At 39.1% G+C, this 24,729-nt stretch overlaps 2 protein-coding genes across 6 annotated transcripts in view; both read left to right on the plus strand.

The window, feature by feature from the left end:
• The window catches only part of LOC127535343 (tripartite motif-containing protein 16-like), a 599,330-nt gene that overhangs the window by 47,200 nt on the left and 527,401 nt on the right, over positions 1 to 24,729 (plus strand). Inside the window, exon 2 of one of the 3 annotated variants that reach the window (XM_051953165.1) lies at positions 23,361 to 23,544. The exons of the other annotated variants lie outside the window; for them this stretch is intronic. The gene's annotated coding sequence lies outside the window, so the exon portion shown is untranslated. Of the gene's footprint in view, positions 1 to 23,360; positions 23,545 to 24,729 lie in introns of those variants that run through there. 3 annotated transcript variants of the gene reach the window in all.
• Positions 21,254 to 24,729, plus strand: part of LOC127535341 (tripartite motif-containing protein 16-like) — a 149,836-nt gene continuing 146,360 nt past the window's right edge. The window contains exon 1 of one of the 3 annotated variants that reach the window (XR_007944190.1): positions 21,254 to 23,314. Coding sequence is in view for 2 of the 3 variants with exons in the window: in XM_051953160.1 (XP_051809120.1) it covers positions 21,675 to 23,354 (1,680 nt within the window). In the remaining variant the exon portion in view is untranslated. Of the gene's footprint in view, positions 23,545 to 24,729 lie in introns of those variants that run through there. The other 2 variants (XM_051953161.1, XM_051953160.1) reach the window with 2 other exon arrangements.

Below are 24,729 nucleotides of genomic sequence, written 5' to 3' on the forward strand. Positions count from 1 at the left end.
AGCATGATAATGCATCATGCCACAAAGCAAAAATGGTTCAGGAATGATTTGAGGAGCACAACAACCACTTTGAGGTGTTGACTTGGAATCCAAATTCCCCAGATCTCAATCCAGTCGAGCATCTGTGGGACGTGCTGGACAAACAAGTCTGATCCACGGAGACCCAACCTCACAACTTACAGGACTTTAAGGATCTCTTGCTAACATCTTGGTGCCAGACACCACAGATCACCTTCAGGGGTCTGGTGGAGTCCATGCCTTGATGGGTCAGGGCTGTTTTGGCAGCAAAAGGAGGACCAACACAATATTAGGCAGGAGGTCATAATGTTTTGCCTGATTGGTGTAAATTTTAATGTTTGGAGTATTTCCAGCTATATTAGACGAGAAGGCTGTTCAACAGAAGCAGCTTTTCTGTGGACTTCCACTGAAGAGAAACAGATGTTACAAGCTGGAGATTTGTCAGTTAAAGAATCCTGGAAATCTATGGGAGATATGGGAGATCCAGCCAATCATGTTGCTCCACGCAAGCAAGCACTGTGTAGTCCAAGTACAATTTGTATTGAAAAAGGCTTTTTAAATGTTAGAATTTTGTCAGATTTGACAGGTAATTTTATGCCAGAATTTTTTTTATTCCATAGCATTTTCAACTATGGCTAGCCCACCATTCATTTATACTCGAGAAGAATAGAATTCCCTTACTGTCATTGCAGAGTGTACAACAAAATCAAACAGCAATCCTGTCAGTACATTCACAAAATTAGACAGAATTTTTAAAGTACAGCAGGAGAGAAATATAAAAATGTAAAAGAAAAAAAATGTATGTACAAGTGTATCTATGACAACTTTTAAATGTAGATTATTTGATGTATTAAAACATAAAAACTGTAGAGTAACCAATATTGCACCTCTGGATATTACACATTGCTGAACATATATGAAAAAACATGGTTTAAAATAGTGCAAAAACTACATAGAGGATGCAGCCGTATGTAGCTTGAGTAGATCAAAACAGGTTAAGTGTAAAGACAGAGATATTTCCTGATTCTGTACATGTAACATTGACTAAAATTAGTTGTGAAAATGGTCTTCTTAGCCAAAATAACTGATTCAAAGTGTTACTAAGATGGCTGCAGAGCGGTGAAACTTGACTCTAAATACTTGTGGGAGAAAGACGTCGAAAGCACTGAGCCATCCAAACCTCCTCAAACGCTCTAGAAAAAGGACAATCGATTCTGAAATGATTAATGGCACTCTGCTGTTTTCATGTGGAAACATTTCAGCTTTGAAAAAAGAGTCAAAAGGCCTGATAGAAAAGAGAAAAAAACCATATTGCCGGAGAGAGTGTTTATATAAGAGAAGAAAAGAGTGAGACAGGAGGATAAAATGAGACAAAGGAAAAGGCTGACAGAGAGGGCAGAGTGGCAGTAAGGAAGAGGAGGAAGGCTGATGTGGCTTCAGAGACTCAGCTGGAAGTTCATTCATTCGTCTGTCTGCTGATAGAAACATCACAGCTCGGGTTCTGACTGAAGGCCTGCTATCAGCGGGCTGCAGCCTGTTTTGGGGGAGAGGAAAAGAAAAAGGAAACAAAGTGAGGCAGAGAGAAAGACGCAGTCGGAGTTCAGCGGCTTAAAGTTCATTATGCAGATTGCAGAGCTAAAATGCCTCCATTCTGTGAGTCTAATTTCTCTTTCATGGCCTCTGTGAGTGTGGAGACAATCCATTACAGGTTAGCAAAGAGCAGCGGGGTCAGAACAATCAGATTAGCCATGCATCTCTGTGCATTCGCCGTTTGTCTTCTTCTGTCACGCAGCAGCAGAAGTACAGCGAGGGAAAGTTAGAAAAGGCTGCGTGTCGTTCTCCTGGAGAGTTTTCTGCGGGAGAGGAGTTTGAAATGTGAATGTACAGCGATGAAAACCAGCATGCACAAGCTCCAAGGTCAAACACACACTCCCACACATAAACAAATATTAAGCCCTTTATCTTCTTTCTCGAGATTTCTGCAGCACAAACTGTACTTTTACATCAGTAATTAGAATCACCATTTGCTTAAGGTAAACAGAGCAGCACTTTACTGTAGAAATGCTAATATAATCTTGAGACGGTACATTTCATTTCTATAGCTTGTGCCTGAGCATTGTTCTGCTCATTAGAAACAATATGAATATGCTGTGTGCAGAACAAAATATGTGGAAAGCATAAAAGGTCAGCTGGAAGCTTCTACATGATATATTAATCAAATTATAGCGAGAATGAAGTAAATTAAAGTGATGCATATTCAAGGATGATTTACAATTCCAATTATTCTCAACCACAATCCATCTATGGATGCATACAGTTAAATAATTAGGCCAAAATGTAAATGGTGTAGTGAAAAAGCATGTTCTTTACATTAATGCATGGATACTAACTGGTGCATTAGTCAGTGAGTGGGCTGAAATAGAAACAGAAAATTAAAAATATAATTTTACATCTGGAGATGCTGCAGATAGTGGATGTTTCTTTTTAGGGAGTGGGAATATGCTTTTTTCATTTTCCTGCTCAGAGTTACATTGGTGTTATGCTCGTGTCTGTACAGTAAATATGAAGCAGCTGTTATCTTAGCTTCATTTTATCCAAACTTATCCAACTTTTTTTTCCTTCAGGACAGGGTCAAAGACCAACTATATTATACTACATATTACCTGCATTGTGTTTTCTTGCATCAAGGATCAAGTAATAATATCATATTTTTTTAAAGCAACAGCTTTACTTTTGAATGATCTCTTGCCAGGGTGTCAGGTACAAAACAAACCAATGAAACTTAAGTGTTAGCTTGAAATTTGTCGGTATGATGGATGTTTTGATATCTTTAGACAGAGCCAGGTTAGCAGTTGCTCCTTGTTTCTAGTGTTTGTACTAAGTTAAGTTAAGCTAATAATTTTTCTTACGGACATGAGAATAGTATCCATCCTCTTCTAACTTTCAGCCAGTGTGGTGTAATATTTTTGGGAACGATACACTAAAAGTAAAAGATGATAGAATTATGGCAAATGCTATTAAAGTGAAGAATAGAAGACCTGTGTATGAAATACATAATAATGAAGGTTGTAGTAATCACTGATGCTTTGATGATATTGTGTGTGTTACTGTGGAGGAGGACACACACACACACACACACACACACACACACACACACAGCTGGAAGATTAAAAAGTAAAACATGTATTTTTGACGTGAAGACAGATCACATGCTTGCTTTGTAGAAAAAATGAAATGTGGAGTGCTCAAAACATATTGATGTAAATTTCAGGCAATTTAACTGTTAAAATATATTAGAAACATAACATCACATAATGATGTAACATGCATGAAATCTGTCTCAAAATAATAGGCCAAAGTCTGAACATGGCATGCTCTCTGTAAAACATGACCTAATGATAACCCGATGTCCTCTTTAGGGAGTGATCTAGTGGTGAAACATGATAACCTGACGTCATGATCTGACCAGTGGATTTGGAAAAGTATAATGGTGTTAAAACTGTCCCTAAAAATATGAATTAAATGACAAACTCTCACAAAGACGATGCACAGCTCAGTATCTCTGGTTTTTCTTGGGGGTGTTAATCACCGCTAAGAACTACTCCTGGATTTTCTGTCGACAGTAAATCCTGCTGCCCTTGAATGATGACTTCTGCAGGTGATTTTTGGAAGATCTTTAAAGAAGCTTTTTGGACATTTGAACATAGTCAAATCTTAGACTCTGGCCCATGATTTGGGACTTAGTTTCCACTTCTCCAGAAAGCAAATCAGCATTTATCCAAAAAAAAAAAAGTCAAACTCTTCCTTTATCTTTTTCCTAAAACAAACCAGATATAACCATAGAATTGCTCATGGAAGAAAAATGAGTTGACAAAGTTCAGGTAAAGCTTTGTAAAAATGACAGTTTTGACCTTTAGTAAAGCCAAACAAAGATGTATCGTAAAATGACAGAATGCAGCCATGTTAACAGATTCTTAAAACCAGTAATGTTCCATATTGAGTGTTTGAAAAGGGGTTAAAGCTGTCACCTTTTCTCCGGTTATTTCATAGCAACACAAGCTACAATGCACAGACTATAACTTATGCATCTGTGTTTGTGTATTTCTACATCTCAAAGATTTCATTCTTGACACAGCAAAAGAACCATTGCCCTGTTATTATTTTATTTGTCCTAACCGCCACATTCTGCACCAGGAACAATGGATGTGTGGAAAACACTGATAAGAATTACCTCAAGCTGCTCACATTCATTTGCACCTGCTGCAGTTTGGGGTAAACATGGAGCTCAGCAGATTGGAAAGTCTTGATTAGATTCTCCTCCTGAAATTTAAGTGAAGTGAAACAACAAGATGTCACCTTTTTAAAATTCATTTGGCATTTCACCTGCATGACAAACAAACAGCAGCGTTCTAAAATAAAAAAACCCCAAACAAACAAACACAAAAAAAAAAAAAAACACTGAAAAGATTCACTTTAACGCTCTACTTTTCATAATTACTTGCTCTTAACATGAGGTCTGAATCCTGGAAGCTTGAGGCCTGAAAAGAGCATTTTACTAACCACTTTGGTCAAATAGAGAAATAATTCTATTAGCAGTAATTGTGCTCTCTGATTGCACTGAACAGCTAATTAGGACTGAGTGGGAGTGGATTTGGGGTCTTGGCAAACGATGAATTAAGATCTTTGTGTTTAGATGACAGATTACCCATGAGCCTCTGGGGCCAGGCCAAGGCATGCAGGCAGAGTCGTGGGTGGTCGGCGATTTGACACAGTAACAAGCTGTGAGCCAGCGGCCTTCTGGGAAGAGGCAGCCATGACAGAATGAGAAACAAACACTCTGAACTCATGATTAATGGCTGCCGCTGCTTTTTATAGCGGTGAGGAATATAAAAGTAAATGATAGCTTCGGAGAGACGGTAAAGTAGCTGGTATTACAACAGAAAAATAACAGCAGCAGGGTACTGCTATAGAAGAATAAATGGAGGTGCAGAATGATTTGATCCATATGTTTGGGTACTGGCTGCATAATAATGAGAAGGTCTGAGAAACGGAACAGAAATGACCCAACAAGGACCGAACAGGAGAGATGTGAGGCTCCTGGGAAATCAACATAATGAAACCTTCTCACCTGAAATCACAGACTGACGACTCGCACAGTGATCGGTTTCCATCTCGCCGTCTGGCTGATGATGACGTGGACAAACACTGAGGTTTTTAAATGAGGAGGGTTGAAGTGGCCTGTAAAGACCAAATGGTGGTGCTACGGTGTTTAATGGACTAACTGTTCTGTACACCTGGATGCTGCTCATTGAAAAGCAGCAGGGATTGGCTCTACAGGCCTCTTTGATGGTGCTTGAAGATTTTGATCACCTTTATGCGGCTTCTACAAGTTTGGTTTGGAGAGTGGAATAGGCATATGGTACACATGTCTGTCACTTGCTTTATTTATTGTCCTGCCAAGGAACGGCAGAGTTATGTGACGATAGGCGCACGCTTGTCTGTCTGTCTGTTTGTTAGCAACATTACTCAAAAACGGTTTAATGGATTTGGATGAAATTTTCAGGGATGGTCAGAAATGACACAAGGACCAAGTGATTAGATTTTGGCAGTGATGCAGCTTATAGTCTGTCGGAAACAATACAATAGACTGGTTACATTTCCCAGAAAAGGGCTTATTTTAGAAGGAAAAGAAACAACTCAATAAATTGTGAGGGTGTTTTGAAGTCCCATCAATTCCCACTGCCTGCTACATATTTAGGTAACGTGATTCCTATCCATACATAACATACACATGCACAACACACGCCTGTGCTCAGCGCACGGTCATTGTGTTTGTGGGTACATCTATATTAAATGGACACATTCTATGGTGCCGTAATTTCGGCCATCAGAAGAACTGAATTTTGCATAATTTCTGTAATTTTTATGGTCTAGATTTTAGGGGCAAAGTGGTCTAACCCGCAACTCAAGTATAGTGTTACAGTGGCCCTTCGAATGTTAGATCATTCTTGAAAACACAAAACTTTAAACCCATTTTTCTCAAAAACTACAGAAACACTCGGTTTTAGTCCTAAACAAACTGTTTTAGTTTCTGTAGCTTTGAATGTGAGATGGCAGGGAGAGTAACTGTTTGTTAGTTCAATGTGAGGGAGAACCTGGGTTGAAATCTTACTCATTTGGCAGGGTATGTAGTTGTACGGGAACTTGAGGAATCTCAGAAATGAATGTCTTCACACCTGAACAGCTTCTGCTTTGCACTTTCAAGTTTACACAAAACTCAATAAAAATGGATTTTCACCTTATGAGAACTTTCATGGCTTCTTCCTGTGCCCATACTCCATCTATCTGCTCAGCTTAATGAAATTCAGCCCGGTAATTTTTGCGTAATCCTGCTGAGGAGCAGAAATCTAACTGACAAATGGCATCGAAGTCTCCATCTCTGCTCCACCTTGGCAGGGGAATAATTGGCATATGACACCAAATCAAGAGTGGCACAATGTGGCCTGAAGTGGAACTGAGCTTTGAGTGACACAGTAGAGGCCTATTTTAATTGGAAGTGGCATATGTTAAGAATCAGTGGGATTTTAGGACTCAGCATATTCTGGTCAAAATTGACAGCAGAATAAAACCCAAACATGGGAGACTTTTTTGGCTCACCAGAGAGGAAGCTGCATTTGTTCAGTTACACAATCTGTTGGAGGATTCAGGGCAGGCTTAAAATTCAATAAATATGTCCAAACAGTTGTCATACTAGAGCAATGTGCTGCAATTAATATATGGAAACGATCATCCTGAGGCCAGCCAGCAGCACATAAAGTGACCTTGCCTGCTGAACATAAAAAAGTAAAAGAAGGAGCAGAGCAGGAAGATCTGAGTGTTTGAGTCAGAGTTAAGTGGTTTCTGGAGACAGTCAGCGGGCTCACATCTAATACACAGGTAATAAAATGACTCTTCACGCTTGATGAAAAGATTCACCATCTCCAACGGCGTCCAATGGGAACTAACATCCAAATGATGCAGAAATGAATATGGATCTGATCTCATTATGGCCACATGTGCTTTCTTTCAGCCATGTGTGACTTTAATTCCTCTAATTAGCAGTGATGAGAGGAGATTCTGACTAGGTGTTAAATACGTGACACTTTTCATCTGGGCAGAAGAAGCGGTTTGGCGTCAGACGGCGGTACTCCTGCTGGAAGTGATTATGAAATAATGTAGGGCCAGATCCCTGCCATCTGCTCCGGTGGTTTCACTGGTCTTTACAGATCAGGGGAGGCAGAAATTAGCCCATGGATGAAAAATACAGCTGTAAATTGGATGATATGGCTGCAGCTATGTGTGTGTACAAGGCAGTTTTGTGTATAATGGTGTGAGTGTTGGTAGCGAGTTAGTTCAGTAGGGTTTGGTGTGAACATGGAGACTGAGTAAATGAAAGACATGCTTAGAGTTTGTCACCTTCCCCATGTGTGATTCCACTTGCTCTACATCCAGTAGTTTAGGCTTAGTGCCTCAAAGATGCCAAGAGATAAGCTGAAATGTGTCCATCACCCTCCAATCAGCCACAGGATGCTAGTAATGAAAGTCTTATTTTTACACACACCATTTTTAGTTATTTTACTGACAAGTGGAGCTGAGCCTGGATCTCAACCAAAAGGAAGTACAGTGAAACATAATCACTAAACTTCTTGTCTAACAAAACCGGACAAAAACTGCAGAACAAAAAAGGACCGTAAACCCCCTACAAACTCTTACAAGACAACAAAAGTCTTTGCCAAGGAACAAAAGTGTGTTCCGTGCACCATTTGGCAGGTGAGGTGGACAGACGGCAGTTTTGGCAACCATCTTGGGTGTTATTTAGCCTGCCGTCGTGTGTCCGAGGACCAATCACCTGCAGGCTAAAAGCTGAAGAGCCAAACACGGTCTGGCACAGGTACATTCAAAACTGTGTTTGGCATCGCCTGCTGTCAAAATGAGTAAATACAAGGAAAAAACACAAAACACCATCAAAGTCCTGTCTACTCTCTAGGAACAAACACCACTGGTAGTTGTGTTGGTGTAGATATCAGTCATATATGTCCTAGATGGTGTTTCATTATTATGTATTTGTGGATGATAGTAAATATCTGGGACTCCCAAAATGTCAGCAAGAACTGAGGAAGCCTCCTGAATAGGCATGTCTTCAAGAACCAAAAAGAAGCCCAGTGGACTTCGACGAAAGCACTTAAAATAATTGTTAGTTGTAGGTAAGTTCAGCATATTGTGTGTCTGCACAAATGAATTGAATTAATAATAATGGCACACATGCAGATAGATGTTGGCTAAAATCACCGTTGCATGAAATAAAACAAATTAAGAGGCATTTCTATTTTTCAGCTGCACTCAGCAACATAACTAACTGTGTCTTTTTGAAACTTGAGATGCAAAACAGTATTTACTTTTGGCAAAAATAAAAAAATGCAGTCGTGATCTGGAAGGCAGCCAGATGACAAGTAAAAAAACAAATAAAGGAACTCAAGCAGACAGTTCCTAAAATGCAGTCAAGAGGTCACATTTTCAGGCTGGCAAAACAAAAACAGGACTGGTAAAATAGGGATGCAGTGCACACAGGCCGAGGGAGTAAATATACTGCAGCTGAAGACGAATGAAAAGCAGGTATGCAGGAAGAAGACTGAATGGGCTATTAGGACAACTGCAGGGCAGGTACGGTGGATGGAGGTGTTTGCACAGATAATGAAATTAGTGGGAGAAAATGGAGCAAAGTGAATAAAAGCCAAGTCATGCAGCATCTAAACCAGCAAAATTTCAGAATGAAGTAGACTCCTGTTAGCAACACCCCCTGATGCATCAGTTGTGTTGACTTTGGTGAATTTTGACATGTTTTGACAACAGCAAACTGGAGGCTGCTGATATTTTAGGGATATACCAAAACAGAAGAAGCTATCGTGGCCCTTTATCTGTACTGCACTGAACTATTTTATAAAGCCTGGATATAAACTGCTTCGTGTGACAGGAATGGCTTGTGAGACAGGAATCGGTGTAAGAAAATACATCTTGCAAAGCTGTTACAGACCATATTTTACAAGGAAAACTATATTAAATTTCAATGTAAAAGGGATTTCCTGCAGTGATGACCCTACAGATAGTTATTACCTAAATTTGCAGCTCTGATCAAATTTATAAAGCGTTATGGAAGGCTTCAGCTCCTGGATCATTTCTAGCCACAGCAAACCCCCCCAAAAAACTCTAGAAACCTGTACACGACTTTTCCCAGCACCAAACAGCAATTTACCCATCTAGTGCACGCTAAAGCATTTAACATTTAGCAGCTACTTGGTTATTTCCTTCAGGATTTAGTAAAGTGCACAGTAGAGACCATACATGGAATAAAAGTAGGGTGAGTTTTTGGATGCTAATTTGTCACACTAGTTTCTCCATAAGTTTGGATGCGCAAATTAGCAACTTTTTGCTAACAAATTCACCAAAAAGCAGACAATGCGGTTAGTTAGCAGCTAACAAAGTCAACAAGTAAATAAACTATACATAAAATCAACCCAGCCACAAAGCTCCTTCAAACTGCATTCTTTTTAACTACCAGCAGGAGGCGACTCTCCAGGTGCAAAAAGAAGTCTGATGGAATAAAAGTCTCTGAGAAAATGAACCAAACTCTAACCTGATTTTTTTTTTTACTTCAGTAAACATTTTTCCAGCAACTTTAAGGTCTCAAGACTTTCTGAATACAGCATAAGGCAAATTTAGAGTAGAATAGATGATAAACCACGATGTGTTTTAAGGCAAAGCCACCTTTTTGTGGGTTCAGGTTGCTATATCGCTGTCAGATCCACTGCTCGCTCTTTACATGTCGTTTCAAAAGACGTTTCAGGTTTGAAAATTGCAGCACGCAAATATATGGGTGACATCACAGTAGATATATCATCTGTTATTGTGGCTGTCACCCAAGTTACATATGCTTTCATTTTACTGTTATTATGGACTATGACTCCTCTTGCAAACTACATACTGTTGCATGCCAGGTTGTTACAACTAGGGACATACAACTACATCATAACTTAAGGTGTTACTGTGCTGCTCATATATCTGTGACTCTCTGTGGCTCAAGCTTGTTTATACCTGTTTTAAGACCCAGAGGATTGTGGATCAGAATGATCAGAAAAGGACACTGCAACATGAAACCAGGTGTTGTCGGACATCCAGGTGTTTCTGGTATACGGCCTTTGACATACTACGTACACTACTGTTCAAAAGTTTGGGATCACTTAGAAGTGTTCTTATTTTTTGAAAGAACAGCATTTTTTTTTCAATGAAAATAACATTAAATAAATCAGAAATACAGTCTAGACATTGTTAAAGTGGTAAATGACCATTCTAGCTGGAAACAACTGATTTTAGTGGAATATCTTCATAGGGGTACAGAGGAACATTTCCAGCAACCATCACTCCTGTGTTCTAATGCTACATTGTGTTAGCTTATGGTGTTGAAAGGCTCATTGATGACTAGAAAACCCTTGAGCAATAATGTTAGCACATGAATAAAAGTGTGAGTTTTCATGGAAAACATGAAATTGCCTGGGTGACCCCAAACATTTGAACGGTAATTTATGTACTCTGACATAGTAAGGGTGTGCTCCAATACCATGACAGAAAAAGATTTAGATATGTTATGCTGAAATAGTATCTTCCAGAAAACCGCATGCAACCGTACCCACTTTGTAAGGTACATCCTGAAAAGATGCAAGCAAAGTGCATCTTTTTCTATCATACCATACAGTCGGATAGTATGGCTATTGGAATGCAGTTAGCAGTTAGCAGCTAGCTTGCTAGCTACAACACTGGTCAAGCCAAGCTTCTCGCAGAATATGTTTTGCTAATGTGTCAAATGAACTCTGCTGTGCTACCTTTTGATGTGCCCTGACCTTGAAACGGACATCTAATCTCCTTAAACTTCTCCGCGGAAGTGCAAGTTGCTTGATTTGAAAAACGTCCTCTACAATTATTGGATACTTGGTGGTGGGAGTAGTAACAGGTGTTGCTGAGGCTGCTCACTCGCATGTGGTCACTTCAGTTCGATGCCTTTCAGCAGCAGCTCATGCAGCAGGTGTTTCTCTACACAGCTGCTTCTGTCGCCTAATGACCAGGCCAGCTTTGGTGCTCATGCAACCCTCCCCTGACAAATAAAAGCAGAAAACAGCTGACTGCTTTTTGAAAGTCACTGTGCTGCATCATTTTCTACGGTCAAGCTTCATGAAGTCACAGAAACCCACCAGGTATTTGCCTCTTTCTGGCTCTGATAAGGATATTCTGCTGTTTTGTTTTAGTTTCTGCAGATGTTCCATATTCATCTCTACCTCCTGGAAAGCCACCTACATTTCTGATCATGCAGTTATTTATTTATCTGTTTTTGTTCATATTAAACTGCTTTGTAGCTGTGGAAATCCTGTAGAGTTGTGCAAAGTCTTATCAAAATTGTGGCGACGGGAGCTCAGAACAGCAGTGGAAGCACAGCAGGCCTGTGGAAAAGGGGATGCAGTGGTGGAGGTTTATGAAACAAGCTGCTGTGTCGTGCAGGCGTGTTTTTAACTGAGCCGTGACTGAACATGTAAACCCCAAAGCAAAACCAGGCTGCTGTTTTCCTTCCCAGGTGAATCCTCGGAGTTCTCCTGCACCTTTCAAACAGAACAATCTCAAACAAACGTTGATGTAGTGCAGGGCAGACAGCTGCATAAACAAGAGTCAGATGAATTTTTTGGTAAAACAATTTAGCGCTAAGAAAAAAGGGAGAATAAATGAGGAGAATCTCTGAGGATGAGCAGTAGAGCTTCTCACAATTTACTATTCTTGCTGACTGAAAGGAGCAGACTTAACACAGGAGGAGATGGAGATTTGGTGACTTTCACTGGAACTAGGAATCCAGAGGTTCCCAGCAGGAAAATTTCAACTGATACACCCTGGTGGTTTGATTTTCAAGTGGGAATGCCAATAGAACCTCGCCCACCGCGACATCAAAACCCAAGATGGCTGCTTAGCACACCAACAGTAGTGAAAGCTGCAGAAGTACACTGTTTACTAGTAGTTCTGTCTCACTTGTGTGCCATTAAATTAGTCGCACATAGTGCTGTGGGGGCTGCACAGTGGCTTGGTGGTTGGCACTTTCGCTTTGCAGCTAGAAGATCCCTGGTTTGTGTCCCGGCCCTGCTTGGATCTTTCTGCATGGAGTTTACTTCCTCCCGCAGTCCAAAAGCATTCTGAGGTTAGTTGGTGATTCTAAATTGTCCACAGGTGTGAGTGAGTGAGTGTGATTGACACAGAAAGCATGCAGCGACTGGATATGATGGCAGGCTGGTTTTAAACCACGTCTTAAGGTGCAAAGGAACAGCCAGAACCACTGTGTCGTGTATTTAATGGAGAAGTGGGAAGCTCTTATAGGATGACTTCTCTTCTTCTGAATCTGGTCTATCAAATTCAGATTTTTATTGAAATACAAATGTGGTAAATGAGAGGAAAAAATCAATGAAGAATTTAGAAATCTTTATTGTCATCTTGTTTTCACACAGTGAAATTTTGACTGCTGACTCCCAGCTATAGATAAAAATAGAAAAAGTCACACTATAAACAGATAAAGTAAAATACTCAGAAGATATCGATATGTAAACGGGGAAATGCTCTGGGATAAAAGCTGTTTTTCAGTCTGGTAGTTTGAGTTTTTATGTTTCCGTACCATTTACCCGAGGGAAGCAGAACAAACAGTCCATTTCCCGGGTACGTCAGGCCTTCCTCTGGATCCAACCCGCGTACATCAAGTCCAGGTCTGGAACACTAGTCCATTAAGAGTTTTGCATATTAATCAAATATTGCAAAATTTATTAGGAATCTTCCAGCAAATAAAACCGTTTCTAGAAAGGATATTGCAGTTATTTCAGTTTTTGGTGTTTTAAACAGGCTCTTGTTTGTACATTTAGCATTTACTGTTGTGAGATCAACAGATGTGGGTGTTAGACATGTTGTAATGGATCTAATATGGCTGAACAACCTGTTCAACTTGTTTTTCAAATTTGAGAGCTGAGTACAAAGCAGCACCAAACTGGAAATAACCACTTTTAGCTTCTCAAACTACTTGCAGATTCCATAAGCTGATCATTCTGAGAAAAAAAAAATCCCCTGGTCTTTCTGTAAAATACTTTTTTTACATATTAAGCTGCAAGCCATATACAGTTTACTCTTTACATTTACTTTAAAGGTTTCAAACAAACACAAAACACCTCCTCTAAAGGCTGAGAAGGAGATTAGACAGCCAAAAAAAGTTTCTAAACTTCAGACACCATTTCTGCTTCAGTCCACTGATCTTGCCTCTTGAGAACTTGGACTACCAGGTCAGCGTTTGACAGATCTGACAGGACTTACATCAGAGTTTGACACACTGCTATGACTGCTGGTTTCCCACCTTTACTGCTCCTCCTTCACAAAAATCACAGAAGAGCATCTCCATCCCGTGTCAGCAGACAGAAGGTCGCCAAAGAAATTCTCTGCTCTGCGAGTGCACAAGCTGTCGCAACTGTTTCAGCGTTTCGTCGTTTGTCACCAACTTTCACCCTTCAGGCGGCGAAAACTGTCAGTCCAACCCAAGAGAGAGCGTGCGAGGATCTTCTGAGATGGCAGATCTGTAGCTTTGACATATCTGCTGGGCAAAACGTATGATGCAAGAGGCCGATCTGCATTGAAGGCAGAGCCCAGTGAGGCAACCGAGCGCGTCCAGTCTGAATACAACGCAATGCAAGAGGGGAATTGGACCAGCAGCTGAGAAGCACCAAAGTCATGAGATATATGTGAGGAGTTTTGTTCAGATTTTTCCTTTTTTATCGTGAATTCTGGACAATATTTGCTGCGTATTTATGTCAAAATGAATAAAAAACAACAGGGGAAGTTCAACTGGTTAAAATCCGTACACAGCAGAACATATAAGCAAAAAAAAACATCTGAGACAGTGTTCATTCAAATGCTTTTTGTAAATGAATTTTATTGTTATTCTATGCAGATGACTGCTAAATGACTGCTTCCACAAATGAGAGCAATCTCATTCCAAACTTTGGAATAATTTGGAGGTCGAATATCTTATATTGTATTATAACAATATAAGATATAGCAACAAGTCACCAAAAACCTTCAACATTTGCCATTTATTTACTAAAAAAACACTAAAAGCTTGGAACCATTTCGTTCCTATTGTGAAACTACAATGTAGTGATGCCAGGAACCCGTTTTTCTGTGAGCACAAAGTAATCACAAAGGAAGAAAATACTGTTGCTGAGGTATTAAAATGTTAAAATTGTTTAAATTCTGTCTGCAAGAAGGACCATCAGCACCTTCACATTGGCCGAACAGTCTTGACTCTGTTTTATCATTCTTTTATTGACTCAGTTTTATCTTATTGCTTAGAGGCGTGGCTCAGTCAGACCTCAAGAGGAAAACTCACTGAACCAAATAGTGAGATGGTCCAGTCACCTGATTGGTGAGTCACAGTCTTCTCCGGCCTTCCTACACACTAAACAGCTACAGAGGATGGCTTAATCAGTCCTTAATAATGACTCTCATCCTCTACGGGGTGAATTTCAGTCCCAAGGTGCAGCACCAAGCTATATAAAAACAGCTTTGTTTCTGTCGCCGTCACTGAGCTCAATAAGAAGTAGTGACGTTTGCATTTTATTACTCCACCAAGGAACGCGGTGGAGTTACGTGACGATCGGCGTTGGTTTGTCCGTCTGTTTGTCTGTCAGCAACATTACTCAAAAACAGACTCACGGATTTAGATGAAATTGTCAGGGAAGGTCAGAAATGACACAAGGACCACGCGATTAGATTTTGGCAGAGATGTGACTTACAGTCTGGAGTCATGGATTTGTTAAAGATTTCTGTATCACTGAGATAGCGGCACAGCATCACTGTAACTATGACAACAAGTGAACACGACATCAGCTGCCTGCTGACGATCACATGATTGCGATCCTACTACAAATCAACCGCTGTGGACTTATCGGGACTTATCCATATGAAATATCACAAGGAACAACTGATTAAATTGTGGGTGTGTTTCCAAGTCCCATCAATTCCCATCACCTGCTACATATTTACAGCCATGGCCATAAGTTTGGACACAGCATGACTTACTATGTCTGTTTTGATGTCTAATACAGAACATAACTAATATTTTTTGACAGCACCAGTTTAATTAGTCAACAAATCAACAAGGGATATAATATTATCAATAAATTCCAACAATTGGAACAACTGTGTTCCCAAAACATAATATTAGAAGAAAATAACAAAAAAATGCAGTACTTTCACAACCGAATTTGGTAAGAATAACAAAATGACACCAAACTCTTCTGATGTTTTTTTTAAATATGAAACTTAATATAGTTCTCAGGAGTTGTGTACTGTATTGTAAGTGACAATTTTGTGGTATTTTCTAAGATTCACAAGCGTCGTGGTACTTGTGTCCAAACTTATGGCCATGGCTGTAGATCATGTGATCCGGTATCCATACATAACGTACACATGCATAACACACACCTGTGCTCAGAGCAAGGTCATTTTGTTTGTGGGTATGTTATGATCCAACCTCGAGGGGTTGACTGGATGCAACAAAATAACCAGATGGTGTTGGTTCAGGTTAAGGGATTTCTTGCTTAGTAGTAAAAGGAACGAAAAAGTGACAATAAAACATAAGACTGGTGAGTGTTGCTAAAACAAAGAACGGAATAAAACATAACGAAGGCTAACAGAGTTTGTAACTAAGCTAACACAAAGAAAACAACTAAACTCCCTAGCCAAACCGAACTACAGAAGCAACACCCACCACCAGGAACAAAAACTAATACAAAAGGTGTACAAAATGAACTAAACAAAACTGGTGCCTCTGAAGAAGTATACATACTGAGCACAGTTCACAAAAGCTCAAAATACGAAGTGGCTTCTACACACAGTTGGCAGACTACAAAATTGGAGCCTCAGTCTCCACTGACACGTAGGGCTCCACACTAAACTAAAGCCGCCAACAGAAGGTCGAAGTTGTCTGTAGCACCCACCACAAGTGCTTTCAGACCGAAAGACCACACAGAACCACAATACAGAGCCACAATACGAAGAGACACCAGGGTGGACTGGTCAAAGTACCAGCCACCAAGACTAATGGCATGGTGGGACTTTATAGTTAGCAGGTGTGGTGCCTGGCTGCCCCTGATTGGTCTGGGGAGGAGGAGCTGGAGGGTGGCCCAATCCAGATGGTCGAAGGGCGGGGAGAACCAGACTGGAGTGCAGGTCGTGTTCAGCTCTGTCATCAGCTGAAACGGCTGGCAGCTGGGGTTCCAAAGACTCTGCAAACGCCACAGCTGAACCCACACACGAACTTCTCCCACACAAAGGCCCTACAAAACACCACCTCAAAACGAACAGCACACCAATACTGGTGGCCGTAACAGGGTACATCTATATTAAATGGACACTTTCTATGTTGGAGTGATTTCTGATCATCAATAACAAATGAAGAAATGCTGCATTTCTGACAGCACCATATGGGGGCATGAACAGTCTTGGTTGGAGTACTGCACTATCAGAGTGCTTTTCTGGTTTTATTTATCTTATTTCTTAGCTTTAGTTATTATTGTGACTTTTAAATTTTATGCTTTTATTCAGTTTTTAATCCCAGAGATTGCTTTTAATTCCCTAAGTTTTTCTTTTTATTGTGTTTTGTTTTTATTTATCTTATCTTTTTACCTATCCTTTCTGCTATGTTGGTGAATGGTAGAACACTGAATACTTTTTGTCCTTTGTCTTGTTTGTTTTTGTCACTCAAGTCAAGTCCCTGACTATCAGGTTTGATGTCTGTTTTGTAATACAATGCCAAATGCAATCATTTTTCTGCAGAACACAGGTATAAAGTAACTTTGAACCTTAATTTTTTTTGTTTAGATGATGTAGGAAAACCCAGAAAGAAGTCTTACTCCACCCGTACACCCCTTTGTGATTATTAAATAGAAAGTTTTAATGTCAAAAACAGTATAGAACAGTGTATTTTATACCTCCCAGTGAGTTTAAGGTCAACATGGTCAATATGTTTGCTGCATTTTTCTTACATCTGCCACCTGTCAGTGCGATTTGTCAGATTCTTGTGTTGTTTACTCTGTCTCAGACGTGTCAACAAGAAGGTAAAGTCCTGGGCATTGATCGTACACGATGATCAGGGAGGTTCTGATTGCTGTTCATTGTCGCGCTCAGGACGAGTCGGAGGTCATTTTTCATTCAGCCGCTCTGAAGCTTCAGCCAGAAAAAAACGGATTCACTGAAATCTGTCTCTGTCTCACACAAGTCAAAGTCCTGCAAAGTAATAATCCATCACGGCGCTCCGACCTTGAGACTCAAACAGCCTCACAACAGGAACAGTAACGGAACTTTACCGCCAGACTCTGACTCTCTGCCTGTTGTCAATGCGGATCAATAGAAATGCGGATCAGTTGGGATGCATATATGGATTTAATTATATACAAACACAATGAATGTATGTATGTAAAGACTATCGTGATGATGACAAATGTGATGATATATAAAAACAGTGCAGGTGGTGACAGAGGTATGTGAAGCTGCCCTGATGACATCAAAATGAATGGAAACGTCTCCCTTTCTATTAATTAGGTAATTAACACCATTTTTTTCTACATTTTTACAAAATAATATCTGTGATTAAAGAGAAACAGATAAAACCAGAAAAACAACAGTTTTAAAACGTTATTTACGATTTTTTTAGGTACATTATTTTTGATTCAATTAATGACAAACATCTGTAAAATTATGATATTTTCCTTAATTTAATACAGGAACAAATAGTGTCATTTTACAGTCAAACAATTTGAAAAATTAAATTAACATTTATTTTAAAAAAACAAATATTAAAGTCAACTTTTTTATTTGCAGTTCTGGGCTGTTTTTAATATCAGAAAAAATACTATTTTTAATCTCCAATATGAATATTTTTCTGTCTTTCAAATAATGGTAAATATTTGACTTGTTAAAATATGGACTTTTGATGTAGACATTATGTACAGTTTTGGTGTTTTTTTACAGTCAGTATTTAAATATGTACTTTTTGTGTGAATTTACTAGATGTTTATAATTTAACAAACCAGTGAAAAATTGTAGAATAACAGTTAAAAAAATGTACCTTTATATGCCTTTATGTAGATATATTTTTTATTTTCAATTGACACCAAACTTTTTTAGCATATTGATATTTTTGCAGATTTTAATGCTGTAAAAAAAAAGTGTAACTTTAAAGTACAATGCCAGGAAAAAAAGAAATCACCTTTTTAAAAAATAACGGTAGTTGATATCGATATTATTCATTTATGTATGATTTATTCATTTTTAGATTTTATTAGATATTTTCTGTGATTTAACAAAATGGGTAAAATCTGTGAAATAACAGGTAAGAAAAGTTCATCTGAGAATTTGTAAAAATACAGATTTCTGGTGTGGACATTATGAACAGTTTTGGCCTCTTCAAAAAACAAACAAAAAATATTTTGTCTATTTATTACATATTCATAAGTTTCATTTAACAGCAAATGCAAAATATGGAATTTTTCTAGATTTAAATGCATTAAAAATAAAGTAATTTTATGGTCAAAGTTATAAAAACAGGAGTTACCTTTCCTAAAACTGCAGAGTTTTGATCAGGACTTTAAAAAAACCAAACAGCTGGTCTGTTAACATGTAAATTAAGTTTTTTTTTCCTGTGATTTCATGAGATATTGTCAGCAATTTAACAAAATAGGGGAAAGCTGTCAAATAAAAGATAAAAAAAAAAGACCATTTACATTCCTTAATGCACACAATTTTAATTTCAATGCAAAGACCTCTAAAATAACTGTTTTCACAGAGGTAAAAGTGTGAATTTTTAAAAGATATTTTACAGTTTTTAGCACATTTTAAATTGATATATGATTATGGATCTACAATGTAAATACATTTTTTCAAAAGTTAAAATTCAGTATTCAATACCTCAGCAACAGTGGTTCCTTCCTTTATGATTCCTTTGTGCTCACAGAAAAACGGGTTTCTTACTGTTTCTGTCATCACTACGTCACAACAGGAACAAAATGCTTCAAAGGTTTTAATCTTTTTTAGGAAATAAACGGCAAATGTTGAAGGTTTTTGGTGACAGTCAAGCACTGACTTATTTCGCGTCAAGATTTTCAACCAACACACATTGTTCTTCATCTGCTGTCCTGCTATCTCCATCCCTCTCACCCCCATCCTCACCCCAACTGGTGGAGTCAGATGGCTGCCTTCCCTGAGCCTGGTTCTGTTGGAGGATTGTTTTGTTTCCCTCCACATTAAAGATTTTGTGTTTTTGTTTTTTCCCCATCATCACTGATGTCTTGTTCATAGGGAATCCTCAGGTAACTATGGATTGTTGAGTCATCTGTTCTTTGTTTAAAAATGACTACATCAAGTGTTGTTTTTTTTTTTTTTTACAAATACTATATTTATTTTCAAATATACAGAACAAACCCGAACAGATACCCCTTTCTTCCCACCCCTCTCCCACAAAGCAGGTTAGGAAAAGAAAAAACAGAAAAACAAAAAGATAGAAGAGAAAAACAACAATAACCCAAAACAAACAAACAACAAAACAAAACAAAAAAAACATCAGTACTCAGACACATTTTTGTGGACATCTATAACTGTAATCACATTTTAAAATAATATGAAGATAAACAAATAAAGACAATCAAAATAACTGAGGTGTCATGAGGGTCCTCCACATTGTGTAATGTGATCAAGCAACGGTTGCCATATTTGATGGAATCTATCTGGTTTCCCAGCAATCTCAAATCGAATCTTCTCTAAATGCAATGTACTTGAAAACTCTATGAGCCAAGCCTCAAAACTAGGAGACATCTCCTTGTTCCATACTTTGAGAATCATCTTCTTAGCTATGACCATTCCATACTTAATTGACAGTACCTTCCAGCGATTAAAAGCCTCAAGTTGTTTGGACCAGCCCAGAATGCCTGTCTCCGGGTCTGGAGGGAGGTCCTGTCCATAAACTTCTGAATAAAAATGGAAAACCTCACACCAAAACGTACGGAGTTTTGTGCAATACCAGAACATGTGAGCAAGTGTTCCCTCTGAGTACTTGCATTTTACACATAGCGGTGATGAGGACGGGAAAAATGAATGCAGTTTAACACGCGAGTAATGGAGTCTATGTATCACCTTATACTGAATTAGCTGATGTCTGGAATTAACTGAACATGTGTGTATGCTGCGAAGACATTCACGCCATGCATCTTCAGAAATAGCGGTGCCTATTTCACTTTCCCAGCGCTCTCTCAGGTGCTGTGTATCTGGAGCCGTTTTGGCTTCAAACACACTTACAAACATCGACACCAGCCTTTTGGACTCAGGTTCATTTGTTAATAAAGAGTAGACTTCATCTGGGGGTTCATATCTTTCAAAGTTTGAAATACTTATACGAGCAAAGTTCCTGATTTGCAAATATCTGAAGAAGTGAGATAGATGCAATTCAAATTTCTCTTTGAGTTGATTAAACGAGGAAAAAGCATTATCAATGTACAAGTCTTTTAGTGTGACCAAGCCTCTTTCTCTCCAAACAGAAAAAACAGAATCTGACTGAGAAGGGAGAAATGCATGGTTATAACAAATAGGGGCAAAAATAAAAGTGTTTGTTAAGTTAAATGCTTTCTTAATTTGATACCACACTCTGAGCGAGTTTTCTACAACAAATCCAATCCCTTTAAAAGGTCTGGGGCTTCTCTTTGTTGTATTGAGTAGCGCTGGGAAGGATGTACCAATGATGTCTTGTTCTATGGCCATCAAGTGTTTTTATGAGATGTGCTGCTGAGCTCTTGTTCAGGTCATCTTTGTGAAAGAGATCCTGATGTCAGTGGGTTTTATCTGGTTAAATAAAAGTTAAATTAAAGCGCTGTGATATGACATATGTTGTAAATTGGTGATATATAGATGAAATTGTCATATTATTGTAGTTGTTGTATTTATGTTCTAAGTGAGTGCTTTGGCTTCACAAAATAATCATAATAATAACAACAAAAATTAATGTTAACTTTTGACGTATCCCAGATTTTGATTATCTAAGGAACATATTTATCACTCAAAACCAATTGCATTAATGTTGATTAATGTTATTTGTGTTTTTTCAAAAGAAGAGAGTGTGACGTTATGTAAACAAACTGACATTTAAAGGGTTAAATTTGCCAGTTTTGATCAGGGTCGTTGTTGGTTAAAAAGTGACTCGGTCGAAGTTCAAATAATGTTTATATGTAAGATTTTGATTGCAGTATTTTTGATGAGCATATTTTGATTGTCATATTAACCCTCCTCTTCTTCCTGATCTCAAACACAGCAGCTCCACTCTGTCCACACATTTCCTGGTTTCCTCCCCTTCAGATCTGCATCTTGAACATGGGTGGAACCAACATGTGGTGACGTGGAAGAGCTGACAGGCCCCGTTCACTGCAGGAACACGTGATTTGTAGATCAGAGCTCACACTAGTTTCAGGAAGGAGGAAGTCAAACTCACACAGTTGCTGTTAGTGAGAGGAGAAATGGCTGAGAAAGGAGTTCAGCTGGACCGAGAAACAATCTCTTGTTCCGTCTGTCTGGATCTACTGAAGGATCCGGTGACTCTTTCCTGTGGACACAACTACTGCATGAAGTGTATTAAAGCCCACTGGGATGGAGAGGATGAGAAGAGAATCTACAGCTGCCCTCAGTGTAGGCAGACCTTCACACCGAGGCCTGTCCTGATGAAAAACACCATGTTAGCAGTTTTAGTGGAGGAGCTGAAGAAGACTGGACTCCAAGCTGCTGCTGCTGATCACTGCTATGCTGGAGATGAAGATGTGTCCTGTGATGTCTGCACTGGGAGGAAACTGAAAGCCTTCAAGTCCTGTTTAGTCTGTCTGGTTTCTTACTGTGAGAAACACCTTCAGACTCACTATGATGTGCCTCAGTTACGGAAACACAAGCTGGTGGAGCCCTCCAAGAAGCTCCAGGAGAACATCTGCTCTCTCCACGATGAGGTGAAGAAGATGTTCTGCCGCACTGATCAGCAGTCTATCTGTTATCTCTGCTCTGTGGATGAACATAAAGGCCACGACACAGTCTCAGCTGCAGCAGAAAGGACGGAGAGGCAGAGAGAGCTGGAGGTGAGTCGACAAAACATCCAGCAGAGAATCCAGGACAGAGAGAAAGATGTGAAGCTGCTCCAACAGCAGCTGGAGGCCATCAATGGCTCTGCTGATAAAGCAGTGAAGGACAGTGAGGAGATGTTCACCCACATCATCCATCTCATCCAGAAAACAAGCCGAGATGTGGAGCAGCAGATCAGATCCCAGCAGGAGACTGAAGTGAGTGGAGTGAAAGAGCTGAAGGAGAAGCTGGAGCAGGAGATGAGAGAGCTGAAGAGGAAAGACGCTGAGCTGAAGCAGCTCTCACACACAGAGGATCACAACCAGTTTCTCCACAACTACCCCTCAGTGTCAGCACTCAGTGAGTCCACACACTCATCCAGCATGGACATCCGTCCTCTGAGACACTTTGAGGAGGTGACAGCAGCTGTGTCAGAGCTCAGAGATCATCTACAGGACATTGTGAGGGACACATGGACAAAGATCTCAGTGACAGGGACTCAAGTGGATGTTTCACTGTCAGATTCACAAGCAGAGCCAAAGACCAGAGCTGGATTCTTAAAATATTCACGTCAAATCACTCTGGATCCAAACACAGCAAACAGAAAACTGTTATTATCTGAAGGGAACAGAAAAGTAACATTTACGGGTCAACAACAGTCTTATTCTGATCATCCAGAAAGATTCACTGGATGGCAGCAGGTCCTGAGTAGAGAGAGTCTGACTGGACGTTGTTACTGGGAGGTGGAGTGGAGAGGAGGAAAAGTTTCTGTATCAGTCGCATACAAGAATATCAGCAGAGCAGGAGGTGGAACTGAATGTGGATTTGGATATAATGACAAATCTTGGGCATTATATTTTTACCAAAACAGTTATAAATTTATGCACAACAACATCCAAACTTCCGTCTCAGGTCCTCAGTCCTCCAGAGTTGGAGTGTACCTGGATCACAGTGCAGGTATTCTGTCCTTCTACAGCGTCTCTGAAACCATGACTCTCCTCCACAGAGTCCAGACCACATTCACTCAGCAGATACATGCTGGACTTTGGATTTATGGTTTTGATACAAGTGCTGAGTTGTGTAAACTGAAGTAGACAGAGGTGACTGAAGGTGCAGTGAGTCTGATTGTGTCTTTGATTCTTTCACTCATTTAGTCTCCATCATTGTTGCTCACAGCTCATTGTTGTTTTATTTCTACACTGCACAGAAATCAACTGTCAACCAAACAGTGACTGTCAGCACTTGTTGATCTTCTCATTTCTTCTTCTGCTCATCTTTGACTTTCTTCACTAAAAATGACTTTCATTTTTCTTGATGTTTCCAGTCCAGATGTAGTTTGTGCTCTCAGTCAGTAAAGAGGATTTATTCCACAGGACCAACAAGTGGAAACTGTGATTTGATCCAGTTTGGGTGTGAAAATGTAACAATAAGTTACTTTTAATGTTTTTCCTAAGTCTTGTGTTTGTTTTCCTCTTATTTGAATTCATGTTTATTCAATCCCATGTTAGTGATGCATTTAATGAACCAGCTGAGGTGATGGAAAACTCTGCTTTTTATTCAAATGTGTCCTTAAATTTTCTTTGACAGAGACACATGTACAGAATTTATTGGATTTGTGCTTCATGGTTTATTTTCTGGGGAAATATGATTATATTTTATTCCAGTCAATCGTCTTTTTATTCTACTGATGTCCTGTTTTTTTTTTTTTAATTTTGTTGGTTTGTTTTGTTTCTTGACTGTTGACAAATTTGTGATTCAGCTTCGTGTTAATCTGCAAAAACATGACAATAAAGAAGCAGAACCTGAATTATAGAATTTATTCTTATATTTTACATTGAAATGAGTACTTTGTCCCGAACCTGGTATTTTTCTTGCATTATGACAGTTTATCTTTTAAGAAAATAAAATAAGAACAAACATCCAGACATGAAGAATTTAACATTTGCATGGTTGAAGTGCAGATTTCCACTGAAATTTTGAGCAAAATTTACCTTAAAGTTTCTCTGCTGAATCGTTTTGTCAGTTCTTTTCCTTTAAATGACTTCCCAGTTATTCATTTAAATTTAAATGATGGAAAACAAAGAATGTAGACAAATGTACATTTTTAAAGGAAAATATATGTGCAGGATTTGTTAGATATGAAGCAACTTCAGACAAATGGTTTTATTTATTTTCCTACAACGTTATCACATGTAAAGTCTGCATGTACTGCCTTAAATATCTGGAAATTAGATGTTAAAGATCCTTCCAGTTCAAATACAGCTTTTAAAAATCAAGTCAATGTGATGTTTTTTTATGTGCTGGAATGTGCTTTTACATCATGAGCAACATGTGCAGTCAGCAGACATTCAGGGATTCATATTTAGAAGAATAAATCCTGTCAATGTGCAGGATGAGACTTTCTGGATCATTATTCTTCCTCACATCTGATTTCTGATCCAAATACGTTCGGCTGACTTAATCCAATAA

The sequence above is a fragment of the Acanthochromis polyacanthus genome, chromosome 9 (genome assembly GCF_021347895.1).
Source record: "Acanthochromis polyacanthus isolate Apoly-LR-REF ecotype Palm Island chromosome 9, KAUST_Apoly_ChrSc, whole genome shotgun sequence".
NCBI classification, from domain to species: Eukaryota; Metazoa; Chordata; class Actinopteri; family Pomacentridae; genus Acanthochromis; species Acanthochromis polyacanthus.